The 19,934-nt window shown below is 48.7% G+C and overlaps 1 protein-coding gene across 1 annotated transcript in view; it reads right to left on the bottom strand.

Moving 5' to 3' along the window:
• Positions 1-2,579: 2,579 nt before the first annotated feature.
• LOC144674569 (plectin-like) overlaps positions 2,580-19,934 on the bottom strand; it is a gene marked incomplete at its 3' end in the record, with an annotated part of 69,727 nt that continues 52,372 nt past the window's right edge. Inside the window, exons 9-15 of the mRNA XM_078535860.1 lie at positions 17,931-18,050; positions 17,672-17,767; positions 17,210-17,337; positions 13,085-13,178; positions 10,319-10,473; positions 9,539-9,851; positions 2,580-2,657 (exon numbers count right to left, since the gene is read on the bottom strand). Coding sequence (XP_078391986.1) covers positions 2,580-2,657; positions 9,539-9,851; positions 10,319-10,473; positions 13,085-13,178; positions 17,210-17,337; positions 17,672-17,767; positions 17,931-18,050 — 984 coding nt within the window. The remainder of the gene's footprint in view (positions 2,658-9,538; positions 9,852-10,318; positions 10,474-13,084; positions 13,179-17,209; positions 17,338-17,671; positions 17,768-17,930; positions 18,051-19,934) is intronic.

Below are 19,934 nucleotides of genomic sequence, written 5' to 3'. Positions count from 1 at the left end.
AGACAGAGAGAGACAAAGACAGATAGAGAGAGAGGGAGAGGGACAGAGAGAGAGCGAGAAAGAGAGACAGAGAATAAGAGAGTGACTGAGAGACAGAGAGAGAGACAGAGAGAGACAAAGACAGATAGAGAGAGAGAGAGAGAGGGACAGAGTGGGAGCGAGAAAGAGAGACAGAATAAGAGAGTGACAGAGAGACACAGAGAGAGACAGAGAGAGACAGAGAGAGACAAAGACAGTCAGATCTGAGACAGAGAGAAAGATAGAGAAGAGACATAGCGACAGTGAGAGAGAGAGACAGAGAGAGCGAGGAAGAGAGAGACAGAGAGAAAAAGAGGGAGAAGAACCGGTAGGAAGGCGAGTGGGGAGAGGAGAAAGAGGTGAAACAGCGGGAGGGAGGCAACGGGGGTGACAGTGGGGTTGGGGGGATGGGGTCGCGGAGTGGATGGATGGGGGGAGGCAGAGAGAGAGGGGAGTCAGGGGAAGGGCAGCGGGGAGAGGAGAAAGGGGTGTGAGAGTGAGGGGGGTGATGGGGAGGGGGGGCAGGGATGACAGGGCAGTGGATGGATTGGGGTTGGGGGAGACGGCGTCAATCATGTTGCTACCAATTCTGATCATCCCGCAGCGTCTCTGCCACGCTGTGATTGGAGGGTTTTAATGAGCTTACACCGTGATTGGAGGGTTTTAACGAATGGACACAGTGATTGGAGGGTTTCAGCCATTGGACATGCTGTGATTGGAGGGTTTCAGCGAGTGGACACAGTGATTGGAGGGTTTCAGTGAGCGGAGACGCTATAATTGGAGGGTTTTAGTGAGCGGAGATGCTGTGATTGGAGGGTTTTAGTGAGCAGAGATGCTGTGATTGGAGGGTTTCAGTGAGCAGAGATGCTGTGATTGGAGGGTTTTAGTGAGCGGCGATGCTGTGATTGGAGGGTTTCAGCGAGCGGACACAGTGATTGGAGGGTTTTAGTGAGCGGACACAGTGATTGAAGGGTTTTAGTGAGCGGACAGTGATTGGAGGGTTTCAGCGAGTGGAGATGCTGTGATTGGAGGGTTTCAGCGAGTGGAGATGCTGTGATTGGAGGGTTTCAGCGAGCGGACACAGTGATTGGAGGGTTTTAGCGAGCGGCGATGCTGTGATTGGAGGGTTTCAGCGAGCGGACACAGTGATTGGAGGGTTTCAGTGAGCGGCGATGCTGTGATTGGAGGGTTTTAGTGAGCAGAGATGCTGTGATTGGAGGGTTTTAGCGAGCGGAGATGCTGTGATTGGAGGGTTTCAGCGAGCGGACACAGTGATTGGAGGGTTTCAGCGAGCGGAGATGCTGTGATTGGAGGGTTTCAGCAAGCGGCAATGCTGTGATTGGAGGGTTTTAGCGAGTGGACACAGTGATTGGAGGGTTTCAGCGAGTGGACACAGTGATTGGAGGGTTTTAGTGAGCAGAGATGCTGTGATTGGAGGGTTTTAGCGAGCGGAGATGCTGTGATTGGAGGGTTTCAGCGAGCGGACACAGTGATTGGAGGGTTTCAGCGAGCAGAGATGCTGTGATTGGAGGGTTTCAGCGAGCGGCGATGCTGTGATTGGAGGGTTTCAGCGAGTGGACACAGTGATTGGAGGGTTTCAGCGAGTGGACACAGTGATTGGAGGGTTTTAGCGAGCAGACATGGTGATTGGAGGGTTTCAGCGAGTGGACATGGTGATTGGAGGGTTTCAGCGTGTGGACACAGTGATTGGAGGGTTTTAGTGAGTGGACATGGTGATTGGAGGGTTTCAGCGAGTGGACACAGTGATTGGAGGGTTTCAGCGAGTGGAGATGCTGTGATTGGAGGGTTTCAGCGAGTGGACACAGTGATTGGAGGGTTTCAGCGAGTGGACACAGTGATTGGAGGGTTTCAGCGAGTGGACACAGTGATTGGAGGGTTTTAGCGAGTGGACACAGTGATTGGAGGGTTTCAGCGAGTGGTCACAATGATTGGAGGGTTTTAGCGAGTGTACACAGTGATTGGAGGGTTTCAGCGAGTGGAGATGCTGTGATTGGAGGGTTTTAGCGAGTGGACACAGTGATTGGAGGGTTTCAGCGAGTGGACACAGTGATTGGAGGGTTTTAGCGAGTGGACACAGTGATTGGAGGGTTTCAGCAAGTGGACACAGTGATTGGAGGGTTTTAGTGAGCGGACAGTGATTGGAGGGTTTCAGCGAGTGGAGATGCTGTGATTGGAGGGTTTCAGCGAGTGGAGATGCTGTGATTGGAGGGTTTTAGTGAGCGGACACAGTGATTGGAGGGTTTCAGCGAGCGGCGATGCTGTGATTGGAGGGTTTCAGCGAGCAGACATGGTGATTGGAGGGTTTGAGTGAGCGGAGAAGCTGTGATTGGAGGGTTTGAGCGAGCAGAGAAGCTGTGATTGGAGGGTTTGAGCGAGCAGAGAAGCTGTGATTGGAGGGTTTTAGTGAGCAGACATGGTGATTGGAGGGTTTCAGCGAGTGGTCACAGTGATTGGAGGGTTTTAGTGAGCAGACATGGTGATTGGAGGGTTTCAGCGAGCGGAGATGCTGTGGTTAGAGGGTTTCAGCGGCCGACACTCACCAGCAGTTTAGCGTACTGAAGGTCCAATTTGCCAAGGTAATCACGATATGCATTCTGATTTCCAGGAGATAACTGGAGCTGCAAATATTAAACACAGAGATTACTGACCCATGGGGAACTCCACTACTAAATGCATCACCTCACACTTCTCCACATTGAACTTTATCTGCCTCCTATCTGCCCACTCCACCAACTTGTCTATGTCCTCTTGAAGTTCCACACCATCCTCCTCACAGTTCACAACACTCCCAAGCTTCATATCATCCGCAAACTTTGAAATTGTCCCCTGCACACCAAGACCTAGATCATTAATATATATCAGGAAAAGCAAGGGTCCCAATACTGACCCCTGGGGAACTCCACCACAAACCTCCCTCCAGCCTGAAAAATATCCATTGACCATTACTCTCTGCTTCCTACTTTTCAGCCAATTTTGTATCCACGTTGCTACTGTCCCTTTTATCCCAAGAGCAATAACTTTTCTCACAAGTCTGTTGTGTGGCACTGTGTCAAACGCCTTTTGAAAGTCCATATACACCACATCAACAGCATTACCCTCATCCACCTTTTCTGTTACCTCTTCAAAAAACTCCAGCAAGTTAGTTAAACACGATTTCCCCTTTAGAAATCCAGGCTGGCTCTTCCTTATCAACCCATAGTTTTCCATGTGACTACTAATTCTATCCCGAATAATTGTTTCTAGAATCCTGCCTACCAAATGGGCAAGTTCCTCAGGGTAGTGTCCTCGGCCCAACCATCTTCAGCTGCTTCATCAATGACCTTTCTTCCATCATAAGGTCAGGAGTGGGGATGTTCGCTGATGATTGCACAATGTTTAGCACCATTCGCAACTCCTCAGATACTGAAGCAGTCCATGTCCAAATACAGCAAGACCTGGACAATATCCAGGCTTGGGGCTGACAAGTGGCAAGTAACATTCGTGCCACACAAGTGTCAGGCAATGACCAACTCCAACAAGAGATAATCTAACCATCGCCCCTTGATGTTCAATGGCATTACCATCACTGAACCCCCCCACTATCAACATCCTGGGGGTTTCCATTGACCAGAAATTGAACTGGACTAGTTATATAAATACTGTGGCTACAAGAGCAGGTCAGAGGCTAGGAATCCTGCAAAGAGTAACTCACCTCCTGACTCCCCAAAGCCTGTCCTCCATCTGCAAGGCACAAGTCAGGAGTGTGATGGAATACTCTCCACTTGCCTGGATGAGTGCAGCTCCCACAACACTCAAGAAGCTGGACACCATCCAGGACAAAGCAGCCGCTTGATTGGCACCACATCCACAAACATTCACTCCCTCCACCACCGACGCACAGTAGCAGCAGTGTGTGTACCATCTACAAGATGCACTGTAGAAATTCACCAAGGCTCCTTAGGCAGCACCTTCCAAACCCACGACCACTACCATCTAGAAGGACAAGGGCAGCAGATAGATGGGAACACCACCACCTGGAAGTTCCCCTCCAAGCCACTCACCCTCCTGACTTGGAAATATATCGGCCGTTCATTCACTGTCACTGGGTCAAAATCCTGGAACTCCCTCCCTAACAGCACTGTGGGTGTACCTACACCACATGGACTGCAGCGGTACAAGAAGGCAGCCACTTCAAAATTTCACCCCTTATTTTACGCTCTTCCAATGTTCTTCCAACCAAAATGCATTAGATGATTATTTGAATAGAAACAATGTGCATGGGGTACGGGGAAAAGCAGGGCAATGGCACTAGGTCATAATGCTCATTTGGAGAGCCGGTACAGACATGACGTGTGAGTGTTCCTGTGAGTGAGTGTTCCTGTGTCTGTGTATACCTGCGTGTGCAAGTGTTCCTGTATCTGTGTATACCTGTGTGTGCGCGAGTGTTCCTGTGAGTGAGTGTTCCTGTGTCTGTGTATAGCTGTGTGTGCAAGTGTTCCTGTGTCTGTGTATAGCTGTGTGTGCGAGTGTTCCTGTGTCTGTGTATAGCTGTGTGTGCAAGTGTTCCTGTGTCTGTGTATAGCTGTGTGTGCGAGTGTTCCTGTGTGCGAGTGTTCCTGTATCTGTGTATACCTGTGTGTGCGAGTGTTCCTATGTGCGTGAGTATTCCTGTGTCTGTGTATACCTGTGTGTGCAAGTGTTCCTGTGTCTGTGTATAGCTGTGTGTGCGAGTGTTCCTGTGTGCGAGTGTTCCTGTATCTGTGTATACCTGTGTGTGCGAGTGTTCCTATGTGCGTGAGTATTCCTGTGTCTGTGTATACCTGTGTGTGCAAGTGTTCCTGTGTCTGTGTATACCTTTGTGTGCGAGTGTTCCTGTGAGTGAGTGTTACTGTATCTGTGTATACCTGTGTGCGAGTGTCCTATGTGCGTGAGTGTTCCTGTGTCTGTGTATATCTGCATGTGCGAGTGTTCCTGTGTCTGTGTATACCTGTGTGTGCAAGTGTTCCTGTGTCTGTGTATACCTGTGTGTGTGAATGTTCCTGTAAGTGAGTGTTCCTGTATCTGTGTATACCTGCGTGTGCAAGTGTTCCTGTGTCTGTGTATACCTGTGTGTGCGAGTGTTCCTGTGAGTGAGTGTTCCTGTATCTGTGTATACCTGTGTGTGCGAGTGTCCTATGTACGTGAGTGTTCCTGTGTCTGTGTATACCTGTGTGTGCAAGTGTTCCTGTGTCTGTGTATACCTGCGTGTGCGAGTGTTCCTGTAAGTGAGTGTTCCTGTATCTGTGTATACCTGCGTGTGCGAGTGTTCCTGTGTCTGTGTATACCTGTGTGTGCGAGTGTTCCTGTGTGCGAGTGTTCCTGTGTCTGTGTATACCTGTGTGTACGAGTGTTCCTGTGTCTGTGTATACCTGTGTGTGCGAGTGTTCCTGTGTCTGTGTATACCTGTGTGCGCGAGTGTTCCTGTGTGCGAGTGTTCCTGTGTCTGTGTATACCTGCGTGTGCGAGTATTCCTGTGTCTGTGTATACCTGTGTGTGCGAGTGTTCCTGTGAGTGAGTGTTCCTGTGTCTGTGCATACCTACGTGTGCAAGTGTTCCTGTATCTGTGTATACCTGTGTGTGCAAGTGTTCCTGTATCTGTGTATACACGTGTGTGTAAGTGTTCCTGTATCTGTGTATACCTGTGTGTGCAAGTGTTCCTGTATCTGTGTATACCTGTGTGTGCAAGTGTTCCTGTATCTGTGAGTGTTCCTGTGTGTGCGCGAGTGTTCCTGTGAGTGAGTGTTCCTGTGTCTGTGTATACCTGAGAGTGTGGGTGTTCCTGAGTGAGTGTTCCTGTGTCTGTGTATACCTGTGTGTGCGAGTGTTCCTGTGTGCGAGTGTTCCTGTGTCTGTGTATACCTGTGTGTGCGAGTGTTCCTGTGTCTGTGTATACCTGTGTGCGCGAGTGTTCCTGTGTGCGAGTGTTCCTGTGTCTGTGTATACCTGCGTGTGCGAGTATTCCTGTGTCTGTGTATACCTGTGTGTGCGAGTGTTCCTGTGAGTGAGTGTTCCTGTGTCTGTGTATACCTACGTGTGCAAGTGTTCCTGTATCTGTGTATACCTGTGTGTGCAAGTGTTCCTGTATCTGTGTATACACGTGTGTGTAAGTGTTCCTGTATCTGTGTATACCTGTGTGTGCAAGTGTTCCTGTATCTGTGTATACCTGTGTGTGCAAGTGTTCCTGTATCTGTGAGTGTTCCTGTGTGTGCGCGAGTGTTCCTGTGAGTGAGTGTTCCTGTGTCTGTGTATACCTGAGAGTGTGGGTGTTCCTGAGTGAGTGTTCCTGTGTCTGTGTATACCTGTGTGTGCGAGTGTTCCTGTGTGCGAGTGTTCCTGTGTCTGTGTATACCTGTGTGTGCGAGTGTTCCTGTGTCTGTGTATACCTGTGTGCGCGAGTGTTCCTGTGTGCGAGTGTTCCTGTGTCTGTGTATACCTGCGTGTGCGAGTATTCCTGTGTCTGTGTATACCTGTGTGTGCGAGTGTTCCTGTGAGTGAGTGTTCCTGTGTCTGTGTATACCTACGTGTGCAAGTGTTCCTGTATCTGTGTATACCTGTGTGTGCAAGTGTTCCTGTATCTGTGTATACACGTGTGTGTAAGTGTTCCTGTATCTGTGTATACCTGTGTGTGCAAGTGTTCCTGTATCTGTGTATACCTGTGTGTGCAAGTGTTCCTGTATCTGTGAGTGTTCCTGTGTGTGCGCGAGTGTTCCTGTGAGTGAGTGTTCCTGTGTCTGTGTATACCTGAGAGTGTGGGTGTTCCTGAGTGAGTGTTCCTGTGTCTGTGTATACTTGTGTGTGCGAGTGTTCCTGTGTGTGAGTGTTCCTGTGTCTGTGTATACCTGTGTGTGCGAGTGTTCCTGTGTCTGTGTATACCTGAGAGTGTGAGTGTTCCTGTGTGCGAGTGTTCCTGTGTCTGTGTATACCTGTGTGTGCGAGTGTTCCTGTGTCTGTGTATAGCTGTGTGTGCGAGTGTTCCTGTGTCTGTGTATAGCTGTGTGTGCGAGTGTTCCTGTGTCTGTGTATAGCTGTGTGTGCAAGTGTTCCTGTATCTGTGTATAGCTGTGTGTGCGAGTGTTCCTGTGTGCGAGTGTTCCTGTATCTGTGTATACCTGTGTGTGCGAGTGTTCCTATGTGCGTGAGTATTCCTGTGTCTGTGTATACCTGTGTGTGCAAGTGTTCCTGTGTCTGTGTATAGCTGTGTGTGCGAGTGTTCCTGTGTGCGAGTGTTCCTGTATCTGTGTATACCTGTGTGTGCGAGTGTTCCTATGTGCGTGAGTATTCCTGTGTCTGTGTATACCTGTGTGTGCAAGTGTTCCTGTGTCTGTGTATAGCTGTGTGTGCGAGTGTTCCTGTGAGTGAGTGTTACTGTATCTGTGTATACCTGTGTGCGAGTGTCCTATGTGCGTGAGTGTTCCTGTGTCTGTGTATACCTGCATGTGCGAGTGTTCCTGTGTCTGTGTATACCTGTGTGTGCAAGTGTTCCTGTGTCTGTGTATACCTGTGTGTGTGAATGTTCCTGTAAGTGAGTGTTCCTGTATCTGTGTATACCTGCGTGTGCAAGTGTTCCTGTGTCTGTGTATACCTGTGTGTGCGAGTGTTCCTGTGAGTGAGTGTTCCTGTATCTGTGTATACCTGTGTGTGCGAATGTCCTATGTACGTGAGTGTTCCTGTGTCTGTGTATACCTGTGTGTGCAAGTGTTCCTGTGTCTGTGTATACCTGCGTGTGCGAGTGTTCCTGTAAGTGAGTGTTCCTGTATCTGTGTATACCTGCGTGTGCGAGTGTTCCTGTGTCTGTGTATACCTGTGTGTGCGAGTGTTCCTGTGTGCGAGTGTTCCTGTGTCTGTGTATACCTGTGTGTACGAGTGTTCCTGTGTCTGTGTATACCTGTGTGTGCGAGTGTTCCTGTGTCTGTGTATACCTGTGTGCGCGAGTGTTCCTGTGTGCGAGTGTTCCTGTGTCTGTGTATACCTGCGTGTGCGAGTATTCCAGTGTCTGTGTATACCTGTGTGTGCGAGTGTTCCTGTGAGTGAGTGTTCCTGTGTCTGTGTATACCTACGTGTGCAAGTGTTCCTGTATCTGTGTATACCTGTGTGTGCAAGTGTTCCTGTATTTGTGTATACACGTGTGTGTAAGTGTTCCTGTATCTGTGTATACCTGTGTGTGCAAGTGTTCCTGTATCTGTGTATACCTGCGTGTGCGAGTATTCCAGTGTCTGTGTATACCTGTGTGTGCGAGTGTTCCTGTGAGTGAGTGTTCCTGTGTCTGTGTATACCTACGTGTGCAAGTGTTCCTGTATCTGTGTATACCTGTGTGTGCAAGTGTTCCTGTATTTGTGTATACACGTGTGTGTAAGTGTTCCTGTATCTGTGTATACCTGTGTGTGCAAGTGTTCCTGTATCTGTGTATACCTGTGTGTGCAAGTGTTCCTGTATCTGTGAGTGTTCCTGTGTGTGCGCGAGTGTTCCTGTGAGTGAGTGTTCCTGTATCTGTGTATACCTGAGAGTGTGGGTGTTCCTGAGTGAGTGTTCCTGTGTCTGTGTATACCTGTGTGTGCGAGTGTTCCTGTGTGCGAGTGTTCCTGTGTCTGTGTATACCTGTGTGTGCGAGTGTTCCTGTGTCTGTGTATACCTGAGAGTGTGAGTGTTCCTGTGTGCGAGTGTTCCTGTGTCTGTGTATACCTGTGTGTGCGAGTGTTCCTGTGTCTGTGTATACCTGTGTGTGCGAGTGTTCCTGTGTCTGTGTATACCTGTGTGTGCGAGTGTTCCTGTGTGCGAGTGTTCCTGTGTCTGTGTATACCTGTGTGTGCGAGTGTTCCTGTGTCTGTGTATACCTGTGTGTGCGAGTGTTCCTGTGAGTGAGTGTTCCTGTGTCTGTGTATACCTGTGTGTGCGAGTGTTCCTGTGTGCGAGTGTTCCTGTGTCTGTGTATACCTGTGTGTGCGAGTGTTCCTGTGAGTGAGTGTTCCTGTGTCTGTGTATACCTGTGTGTGCGAGTGTTCCCGTGTGCGAGTGTTCCTGTGTCTGTGTATACCTGTGTGTGCGAGTGTTCCCGTGAGTGAGTGTTCCTGTGTCTGTGTATACCTGTGTGTGCGAGTGTTCCTGTGTCTGTGTATACCTGTGTGTGTGAGTGTTCCAGTGTCTGTGTATACCTGTGTGTGCGAGTGTTCCTGTGTCTGTGTATACCTGTGTGTGCCAGTGTTCCTGTGAGTGAGTGTTCCTGTGTCTGTGTATACCTGAGAGTGAGTGTTCCTGTGTCTATGTTTACCTGTGTGTGCGAGTGTTCCTGTGTCTGTGTATACCTGTGTGTGCGAGTGTTCCTGTGTCTGTGTATACCTGAGAGTGAGTGTTCCTGTGTCTGTGTTTACCTGTGTGTGCGAGTGTTCCTGTGTCTGTGTATACCTGTGTGTGCAAGTGTTCCTGTGTCTGTGTATACCTGTGTGTGCGAGTGTTCCTGTGTGTGTGAGTGTACCTGAACTCTCACCTCATCAGCTCGGGCCCTCTCGATCTTGGCTCGGAAATCCTCGATGGACTGGTGCAGTCCTCGATGCCCCCCGAGTTGGGACTGCACTGTGGGCAGGTCCACCCCCCACTCGGCTGCCTCGAGACGCCGCTGGTTCTCCTCAATCCACTCCAACAAGTCCTGGATGTATTTCAGTGTTGCTCCATCCATTGCTGGGATGCTCTTTGTTTGGTTCACCACTGTGACCGAATGAATAGGGGGCTGGGCTCCAGACTTAAACCGCATGGAATAGTCTGTACGGGTCGCAACCAGGAACTCATGAAGACGGAACACCCTGAAATACAGGAGCAGAATTACTGACAGAACATTCTGTACGTTCACCTGGAGCTAAGACATAGGCTCCCAGAGAAATGGCTGGAAATAATGCATGGAACTCCCTCACTGGTAATGCTCAGTGGATGGGAAGAGGAGCTACTAGGTGACTACCCAACTGGTCCTGCCCAACGCACTGACCCCAGCCCTAACCCTGCCCACTTACCCCACACACTGACCCATCCATCCCACTGACCCCACTCAGCTACCTGATTCCACCCAGTCCTGAGCCTGCCCATGACCAAGCCCACCCTCTGACCCTGCCAATGGGCCTCATCCAGCCCACTGGCCCCTCCCCTGATCTTGCCCAGCCCTCTGACCTTTCCCGCCCTGCCCAGAACACTGCTCCTGCCCCTGACCACGCCCCTGACCCTTCCCCAACCCCACCCAGATCTCTGACCCTGCCCGGCCCAAAGACCTTGCCCCTACCTGCGGTACATCTGCTCTGCCTGTGGGTGTCGACCATCTTTCAGGGTCTGGACATCATTGAAGAGGCTCCGAATCAAACTGTCCGACTTGTCCAGGTCATGTTCCAACATGGCAACGTTCTGCGCTGGTTTCCCTGCATTAATCAAACGGATATCCTGCCAATAGAAAGGGGGTCTGTCACTCAATGTTTCCATGTGTACACTCTCTCAGTCCAAATGCACACACTCCACACACTCTCTCTCCACGTTCACTTTCTTTCTACTTATTTCTCCACATCTACATTCTTTCTCTCTCTCTCCAATATGTTTGTTTTACTCCATCATCTCCCTGGGGCTGTGACATTGTCTTGCTTCTTCTCTGCTTTTATTCAATCCTCCTTCAGTCCACGTTTCAATGTTATCAATGATTTTTCCTCCTTCTCTTCTGCTTTTACCCTCACTTTCTCCTTCAGGTTTTGCCAGGAGAAGGCTGTCAGGTCTTTGTTTCCAATCTCCATACTTGTCTATCTTTCTCGCTCTAACTGTACTTAGTAACCCTTTTGATTCCTGAACTTCTACTCTGGACCTAATTGGTCTTTCTGTCCATCCAGTTGGTTCCCAGCACCCTCCACCATTGCCACATTTCAAAACTGTTCTCCTCCTTTCATCACTTTCTTCTGAGTTCCAACTCTCACATCCAAACAGTGAAAGGCTCCACTCGAGTGACTGGACTGGATGCTTTACCAGCTTTGGGCTGATGCTTTTGGGCTTCCAGTTGCCAATTAAGTCACTGGTCACACCTCTTGCTGTTTCCAATCTAATTGGGATTTAATTCTTATGAACAAGGATATATGAACAACAAGGAGTAGGCCATTCAGCCCCTCAAGTCTGCTCCACCATTAAATAAGATCATGGCTGATCTGAGAGTAACCTCAAATCTGCATCCCACCTACCCCTGATAACCTATCACTCCCTTGTTTACCAAGAATCTATCCACCTCTGCCTTAAAAATATTCAAAGACTCTGCTTCCACCGCCTTTTCAGGAAGAGAGTTCCAAAGACTCACAACCCTCTGAGATGTAACTTGGATGTAGTTTTGGTGTTTGTCAGTGAGCCAAGGTATTTGAATTTGTCCACTGCCTGTCTCTTGGTGTTTCCAGTCCGGGTGTTTCCATCACATTTTGAGCTGTAACGTTGGTCTTTGCCTCATTTATGTTCAGTCCAAACGACTCAGTCTTTTGACTACACCTGCTATGTTCTCTAGCTCTTCCCTCGTTCTGGCAATGTGTGGTGTCATCTGCATACCTGAGATTCCATATACTGCGACCTCCTATGAAGCAGCCACATCTCTCTGCTCACTCTTCCTGTGCCATCTTTATTATCTCCTCCCCCACAGCCTCAAACAGCATGAGGGACAGAAAAGACCCATGCCTGACTCCATACCCATCACCAGCTCTGTCGAATCCTAAAACATTTCTGCATAGCTCTTGTATTAGCTGACTGACCCTACGCTTGTGTGCAGAAATCTCATGGAGAAGTGTGAAGATAAGCAGAGAGCTCAACCTTGACTCATGTTCAGTAACAATTCCAAAGCTCTCAACACAGCCCAGCATGATGCTCAGCTTATGGACTTGGTCTACCCAAACATCTTGTGTGGCTAATACAAGAGCTAGGCAGAAAGGCTTCAGGAGTCTCCATGTACATTTCCTCTCTTTCTCTCTCTTCTCGTGTAAATTCTCTCTCTTGTCAAGAAGATATAATAATGTTATTGGAAGTTATTTTAAAACAAAATTCTAGTGGGGTCTGTGTCTATGTGTGTATCTGTGTGTGTCTTAATTGGATTAAAGCCAGCCAGTCTGGGTACTTTGATGTGTAGTAGTTTTGAGATGATAATAGGTAAACATAAGGAGGGTAGAAGGTAAAGTGTAAATTTGCATTTGTTAAAAGATTGCTGGTGAAATCTTGCACCTAGCTAGAAGACGCCAGGCAATGTGTTTATTTTTTTCAGCTTACCAATAAAATTGGTGGATGAAAGGATGTTATTGTTAGAAGAGGTAAAGTTACGGGCCCAGTGATACAATGGAAAATGTACAAAGAGAAAAATCTGTATAAAGGAGATTGTGTGTAAAGTAGAGGCATTTTAAGATTCAACAAGTGTGAGAAGCCTCCAGCCTATAAGCCTCAAACTGCTGTCTGCAAGGACCCAGAGCTGAAAGAAACTCATTTTGAATGTGACTGTCCAGGTTGTGCTTTGCCAGATGTCTGTTTAAATCTGAGTTTTACTGTTGCCTTAAAGGGGGTGTAACTGAGAGTCAGATTAATTAGGAGATTTTTGTAGTTATTATAGTGGTAATTTTGAAGATGCATGTATGAGCTTACAATCCTTCTTGTATTAATAAATGTTTAATTTAATCCTATAAAAAAAACCTTTTGAGACTTGGTGGTCTTACTACTACTGAATTCAAAGCCTGCATTTCGAAGCATACAAATTGCAAAAATTGGTTATGACAGTTGTTTCAAGTTTCCCTCCAGGATTTGAGCAGCTCAGCATTTACCATCGGCTGTGCCATAATATTGTCTTCATGTACACTTTCTCTCTATCTCTCACTCTTCCCGTAAACACACTCCGTCATTGTTCACACTTGCTTTGTGCCTCGCTCTTCCTGTGCACTCTATCTCTCTCTCCCTGTGTACACTTTCTCCGTCTCTGGGTACATGTTCACTATCTCTCTACTTGTGTACATTCTGCCTCTTTCCCTGTGCACTCAGATGTTTTGGAGTCACTCACTGATTTGAGGAGTGCGTCAGATTGTTTGAGTTGTTCCTCACACAGGTTTGATTCCTGCTGAAGCCTCAGGATAATCCTCTGGAATCGCTCCACTCTGCAAAGAACAAGAACAAGGGAACCAATCAGAACAAATTATCACTGACTCAATAACAGGATAACTGTCAACTGGGTTCTGAATCCAACTGAACTGACCCCCAGCCTGTCAGGCTTCCGAAACAGCAGAGGGGTCAGAGTTACGACTGGCCAGGGGTCAGTGATATGGTTTGCTGTAAATGGTCATTTTTCAGACTGGCCGATGGTAGACAGTGTCAGTGTCAGGACAACTGCTTTTATTGATACATATAAATGGAAATCAGAGTAAAGTTTCAAAATTTGCTGATAATAGTAAACTTGAAGGAGTGGCAAACAGTGAGGATGATATGAATCACCTGTAATGGGGCAGGGGTAGGCTACCAGAATGGGAAGATAAGTGGTAGATGGCATTTTGGACAGCGAAGTCTCACGTGATGCATTTTGGTAGAAGGGATATGGAGAGACAATATAGGCCATCTAGGACAAAGCAGCCCCACTTGATAGGCATCACATCCACAAACATTCACTCCCTCCACCACCGACGCACAGTAGCAGCAGTGTGTACCATCTACAAGATGCACTGCAGAAACTCACCAAGGCTCCTTTAACAGCACCTTCCAAACCCACGACCACTACCATCTAGAAGGACAAGGGCAGCAGATAGATGGGAACACCACCACCTGGAAGTTCCCCTCCAAGTCACTCACCATCCTGACTTGGAAATATATCGCCGTTCCTTCACTGTCGCTGGGTCAAAATCCTGGAACTCCCTCCCTAACAGCACTGTGGGTGTACCTACACCACATGGACTGCAAGGGTTCAAGAAGGCAGCTCACCACCACCTTCTCAAGGGCAACTAGGGATGGGCAATAAATGCTGGCCCAGCCAGCGACACCCACATCCCGTAAATGAATGAAAAAAAACTTAATGTCACAGTTCTAAAGAGTGTGCAGGGATAGAGGGGCCTGGAGGCTCATGTACATCGATATTTGACGCTGGGAGGACATATTAAGAGAGATAGCAAAGCGTACGGGATCTTGGGCTTCATTAATAGAGGCATTGAGTACAAAAGCAGGGAAGTTCTGCTGAATCTTTAAATAGCTCTGGTTAGGCCACAACTCGAGTCTTGTGACCAGTTCTGCTCACCACACTTTAGGAAGGATGTGAGGGTCCCTGAGAGGGTGAGGAGGGATTTACCAGAACGGTTCCAGGGTTGGGTGGAATGGGGGTGGTGGTTAGTTCATTTCTAAAATAGCCGTTTACCACGACTCGCTGTTTTCTGTCCTTAAGCCAGTTTTTTTTTTATCCAATTGGACACTGAGTCTCCTATTCCATGAGCCTCAATTTCAGCAACCAGCCTTTTATGCGGTACTTTGTCAAACATTTTCTTAAAATCCAAATAGACAATATTGACAACGTTCCCTTCATCGAGCTTCTCTGTTACTTCATCAAAAAAATTCAATTCTATTAGTCAGGTGTGATGAGCCTTTTACAAATCCATGCTGGCTCCCTTAATGAACTCAAACCTCTCCAAGTGCCTGGTGATTATTTCCCTGATTATTGTTTCTGAAACCTTTCCCCTGCTCATGTTAAACTGACCGGCCTGTAGTTACTAGCACTGCCCTTACACCCCTTCTTGAATAAGCCTGCCGCATTTACACTCTCCAATCCCCTGGCACCTCCCCTGTATCCAGGGAAAATTGGAAGATTAAGACAAACACTTCCACTATCTCCACCCCCACTCCCGTTAGCAACCTGGGATGCAAATCCTCCAGAGCGGGTGAATTATCCATCTGAGCACGTCCACCCTCTCCAGGACATCCTCCCTCTCAATTTTCATCTGAAGAGACAACATGTGAGCTATAGTGAAAGGGCAGGGTGGCGGTGTGAGACTGGCTAAATTGTTCTTCCAGGGGGTTGGCACAGGAACAATGGGCTGAATGGCCTCCTTCTGTACTCTAGCCATTCTCTGATTCATGAAGGTTTGGACTGATGGTAAATTCCACCATAAATTTCTTTATTCAGGTTAATGACATCAACGATCCCAACACGGAGAGCAGACCTTCTCGAACTCTGACTCCATACAACCCCCACTATACACATTCCTTTATGACTCCCTCGTGCTCCTTATCTTCCCTCTCCCTCTCTATCTCCTCCTCCCTCTAGCCCTCTGTCCCTTCTCTCCCTCTGTAGCCCTTCACATCTTATTTACCCTTGATTTACATGTTTCTCCCTCACTCCCTGATTCCTCTAACCAGTACTCACTGTTGAATTCCTCCCACTCTCAGCTTTTATTCGCAGCTTCAGGTTTCAATAACCTTTTATATGGAACTTGGTTCACCAGGTCACACAACTTCCTCAGGATCAGGCTGATTGTTGCCATTTTCACGGTGACTGGTCAGACGATAAACATTACCTCAATTGAAACGCCGGACTGGATTAACAAGGCTACGAGGAGAGAGTGGGGCAGTGGGATTAGTTTGGGATTGATACAGGGCTATGGGGAGAGAGTGGGGCAGTGGGATTAGTTTGGGATTGATACAGGGCTATGGGGAGAGAGTGGGGCAGTGGGATTAGTTTGGGATTGGTACAGGGCTATGGGGAGAGAGTGGGACAGTGGGATTAGTTTGGGATTGATACAGGGCTATGGGGAGAGAGTGGGGCAGTGGGATTAGTTTGGGATTGATACAGGGCTATGGGGAGAGAGTGGGGCAGTGGGATTAGTTTGGGGATTGATACTGGGCTATGGGGAGAGAGTGGGGCAGTGGGATTAGTTTGGGGATTGATACAGGGCTACGAGGAGCGAGTGGGGCAGTGGGATTAGTTTGGGGATTGATACTGGGCTATGGGGAGAGAGCGGGGCAGTGGGATTAGTTTGGGGATTGATACAGGGCTATGGGGAGAGAGTGGGGCAGTGGGAATAGTTTGGGGATTGATACAGGGCTATGGGGAGAGAGTGGGGCAGTGGGATTAGTTTGGGATTGATACTGGGCTATGGGGAGAGAGTGGGGCAGTGGGAATAGTTTGGGGATTGATACAGGGCTATGGGGAGAGAGCAGGGCAGTGGGATTAGTTTGGGGATTGATACAGGGCTATGGGGAGAGAGCGGGGCAGTGGGATTAGTTTGGGGATTGATACAGGGCTATGGGGAGAGAGCGGGGCAGTGGGATTAGTTTGGGGATTGATACAGGGCTATGGGGAGAGAGCGGGGCAGTGGGATTAGTTTGGGGATTGATACAGGGCTATGGGGAGAGAGCGGGGCAGTGGGATTAGTTTGGGGATTGATACAGGGCTATGGGGAGAGAGTGGGACAGTGGGATTAGTTTGGGATTGATACAGGGCTATGGGGAGAGAGCGGGGCAGTGGGATTAGTTTGGGATTGATACAGGGCTATGGGGAGAGAGCGGGGCAGTGGGATTAGTTTGGGATTGATACAGGGCTATGGGGAGAGAGCGGGACAGTGGGATTAGTTTGGGATTGATACAGGGCTATGGGGAGAGAGCGGGGCAGTGGGATTAGTTTGGGATTGACACTGGGCTATGGGGAGAGAGTGGGGCAGTGGGATTAGTTTGGGATTGATACAGGGCTATGGGGAGAGAGCGGGACAGTGGGATTAGTTTGGGATTGATACAGGGCTATGGGGAGAGAGCGGGACAGTGGGATTAGTTTGGGATTGACACTGGGCTATGGGGAGAGAGTGGGGCAGTGGGATTAGTTTGGGATTGATACAGGGCTATGGGGAGAGAGTGGGACAGTGGGATTAGTTTGGGATTGACACTGGGCTATGGGGAGAGAGTGGGGCAGTGGGATTAGTTTGGGAATGAGTGAACAAGGGTCCAGCAGACACTGTGGGCTGAATGGTGTGGTTTTATTGAAAGGTTGGAGACTTTTGGAACACCTCTGAATAAAGCACAAATTGAATTTTATAGAACATGTGCACAAAGCAAACTTTACTCTTGTGACAGTTTCCCTCATGTCCACACATAGAGGGAGCAAAGCCTGCCTCTGCAACCATTTTCCAAAAATTCCAGGACAGCTGACTTCAATCCAAACCTTTCAAACTCGCTGCGGAGAACACGCTCCCGTTCCAGAATTGAGACGTGCAACTTCCCCCACTCCTTCTCCACATCAATGGGGTGGTAGCCTGCGGGAACCTTCAAGTGACCCTCCTGCACAGCACCCTGCAACACACACAAAGAGTTAGAGCTACTGACACACAGACAGAGTTAGAGTCACTAAGACACAGGCAGAGTTAGAGTTACTGACACACAGACAGAGTTAGTGATTGATACACAGACAGAGTTTCAGTTAGTGATACAGAGTTACAGTTATTGACACACAGGCAGAGTTAGTTACTGACATGAAGAGGGTTACAGTTACTGACACACAGACAGTACAGTTACTGACACACAGATGGAGTTACAGTTAGTGGCACACAGACAGGGTTAGTTGCCAACACAGATATACTTACAATAACTGACTGGTCACCCTAATGAAGATAATGGAAAGACTCACCTCAAGATTTTTGAATAGAGTCTTGCTGCGGTTTTTCTCAATCTCTCTACTGGGCAGGTCTGATTCTTTAAATTTCAGGAACTGTCGCCATAGAACCTGTGACAATCACAGTGAATTAACCCGTCAGGCCGACACCATACAGATGTTAACAGGAACCGGGATGGGGTACGGATATTAACAAACACTGGGATCAGTTACAGTTCCTGTTAGAAAGGTGAACTGTGTACTGCTTTCACAGAATCTCAGAATCTTTCCTCACCTCCATCTCCTCGAAATTCCCTGGAAATTTCCTCTCCTCAAACATGCTGATGTGATGGCGAATCCACTGGAGGAGCAGTGTCACCATCTCATAATACTCCTGCCACCTCAGCTCGATCTCCTGTAGTTACAGAACAGTGAGCAATGAATTAGGCAGCAGTGCAGGGATAACCTCCATAAACACTCAGTAGCGCAACAGCTCCACTGCATGGATACCAGCAGCGCAACAGCTCCACTGCATGGATACCAGCAGCACAGCAGCTCCACTGCATGGATACCAGCAGCGCAACAGCTCCACTGCATGGATACCAGCAACGCAGCAGCTCCACTGCATGGATACCAACAACGCAACAGCTCCACTGCATGGATACTAGCAACGCAGCAGCTCCACTGCTTGGATACCAGCAACGCAGCAGCTCCACTGCTTGGATACCAGCAACGCAGCAGCTCCACTGCTTGGATACCAGCAATGCAACAGCACCACTGCATGGATATCAGCAACGCAACAGCTCCACTGCATGGATACTAGCAACGCAACAGCTCCACTGCATAGATACTAGCAGCGCAACAGCTCCACTGCATGGATATCAGCAACGCAGCAGCTCCACTGCATGAATATCAGCAATGCAACAGCTTCGCTGCATGGATATCAGCAATGCAACAGCTACATTGCATGGGTATCAACAATGCAACTGCTCCACTGCATGAATACCGACAGCTCAACAGCTCCACTGCATGGATACCAGCAATGCAACAGATCCACTGCATGGATATCAGCAATGCAACAGCTCCACTGCATGGATACCAGCAACGCAACAGCTCCACTGCATAGATATGAACAACACAACTGCTCCACTGCATGGATACCAGCAACACAACAGCTCCACTGCTTGGATACCAGCAACGCAACAGCTCCACTGCATGGATACCAGCAACGCAACAGCTCCACTGCATGGATATCAACAACGCAACTGCTCCACTGCATGGATACCAGCAACGCAACAGCTCCACTGCATGGATACCAGCAATGCAACAGCTCCACTGCATGGATACCAGCAACGCAACAGCTCCACTGCTTGGATACCAGCAACGCAACAGCTCCACTGCATGGATACCAGCAACGCAACAGCTCCACTGCATGGATACCAGCAATGCAACAGCTCCACTGCATGGATACCAGCAATGCAACAGCTCCACTGCATGGATACCAGCAATGCAGCAGCTCCACTGCATGGATACCAGCAACACAACAGCTCCACTGCATGGATACCAGCAACGCAACAGCTCCACTGCATGGATACCAGCAACGCAACAGCTCCACTGCATGGATACCAGCAACGCAACAGCTCCACTGCATGGATACCAGCAATGCAACAGCTCCACTGCATGGATACCAGCAACGCAACAGCTCCACTGCATGGGTACCAACAATGCAACAGCTCCACTACGTGGGTACCAGCAATGCCACAGCTCCACTGCGTGGTACCAGCAATGTAACAGCTCCACTGCATGGGTACCAACAATGCAACAGCTCCACTGCGTGGGTACCAACAATGCAACAGCTCCACTGCATGGGTACCAACAATGCGACAGCTCCACTGCGTGGGTACCAACAATGCAACAGCTCCACTGCGTGGGTACCAGCAACGCAACAGCCGAGCATGTCCACAATAAATGCGGTACGACTGTTCATGCTTCTCAAACTATTTCCTATTATGTCACCATTTTAGCTGGTGAAAATTAACACCACCCTTACAGAAGAAGCTCATTCAGCCCCACGTGTCTGTGCTGGCTTTCCTAAGGAGCAATTCACTCCCATGGCCTCTCCACACATCCCTGCACATTCCTCCCTTTCAGCTATTTAGAAAATTCAGAAAATTTGGAACATTTACAGCACAGAAAGAGGCCACTCTGCGCATTGTGTCTGAAAAACAAGCTGAAAACGAGCCCCCCAGCTGAACCCCACCTTCTAGCATTCGGTCCAGACCCCTGCAGGTTACAGCAC

The sequence above is a fragment of the Cetorhinus maximus genome, unplaced genomic scaffold, assembly GCF_964194155.1.
Source record: "Cetorhinus maximus unplaced genomic scaffold, sCetMax3.hap1.1 HAP1_SCAFFOLD_707, whole genome shotgun sequence".
Classification (NCBI taxonomy): domain Eukaryota; kingdom Metazoa; phylum Chordata; class Chondrichthyes; order Lamniformes; family Cetorhinidae; genus Cetorhinus; species Cetorhinus maximus.
This window is presented reverse-complemented; position numbering and strand designations above follow the sequence as displayed.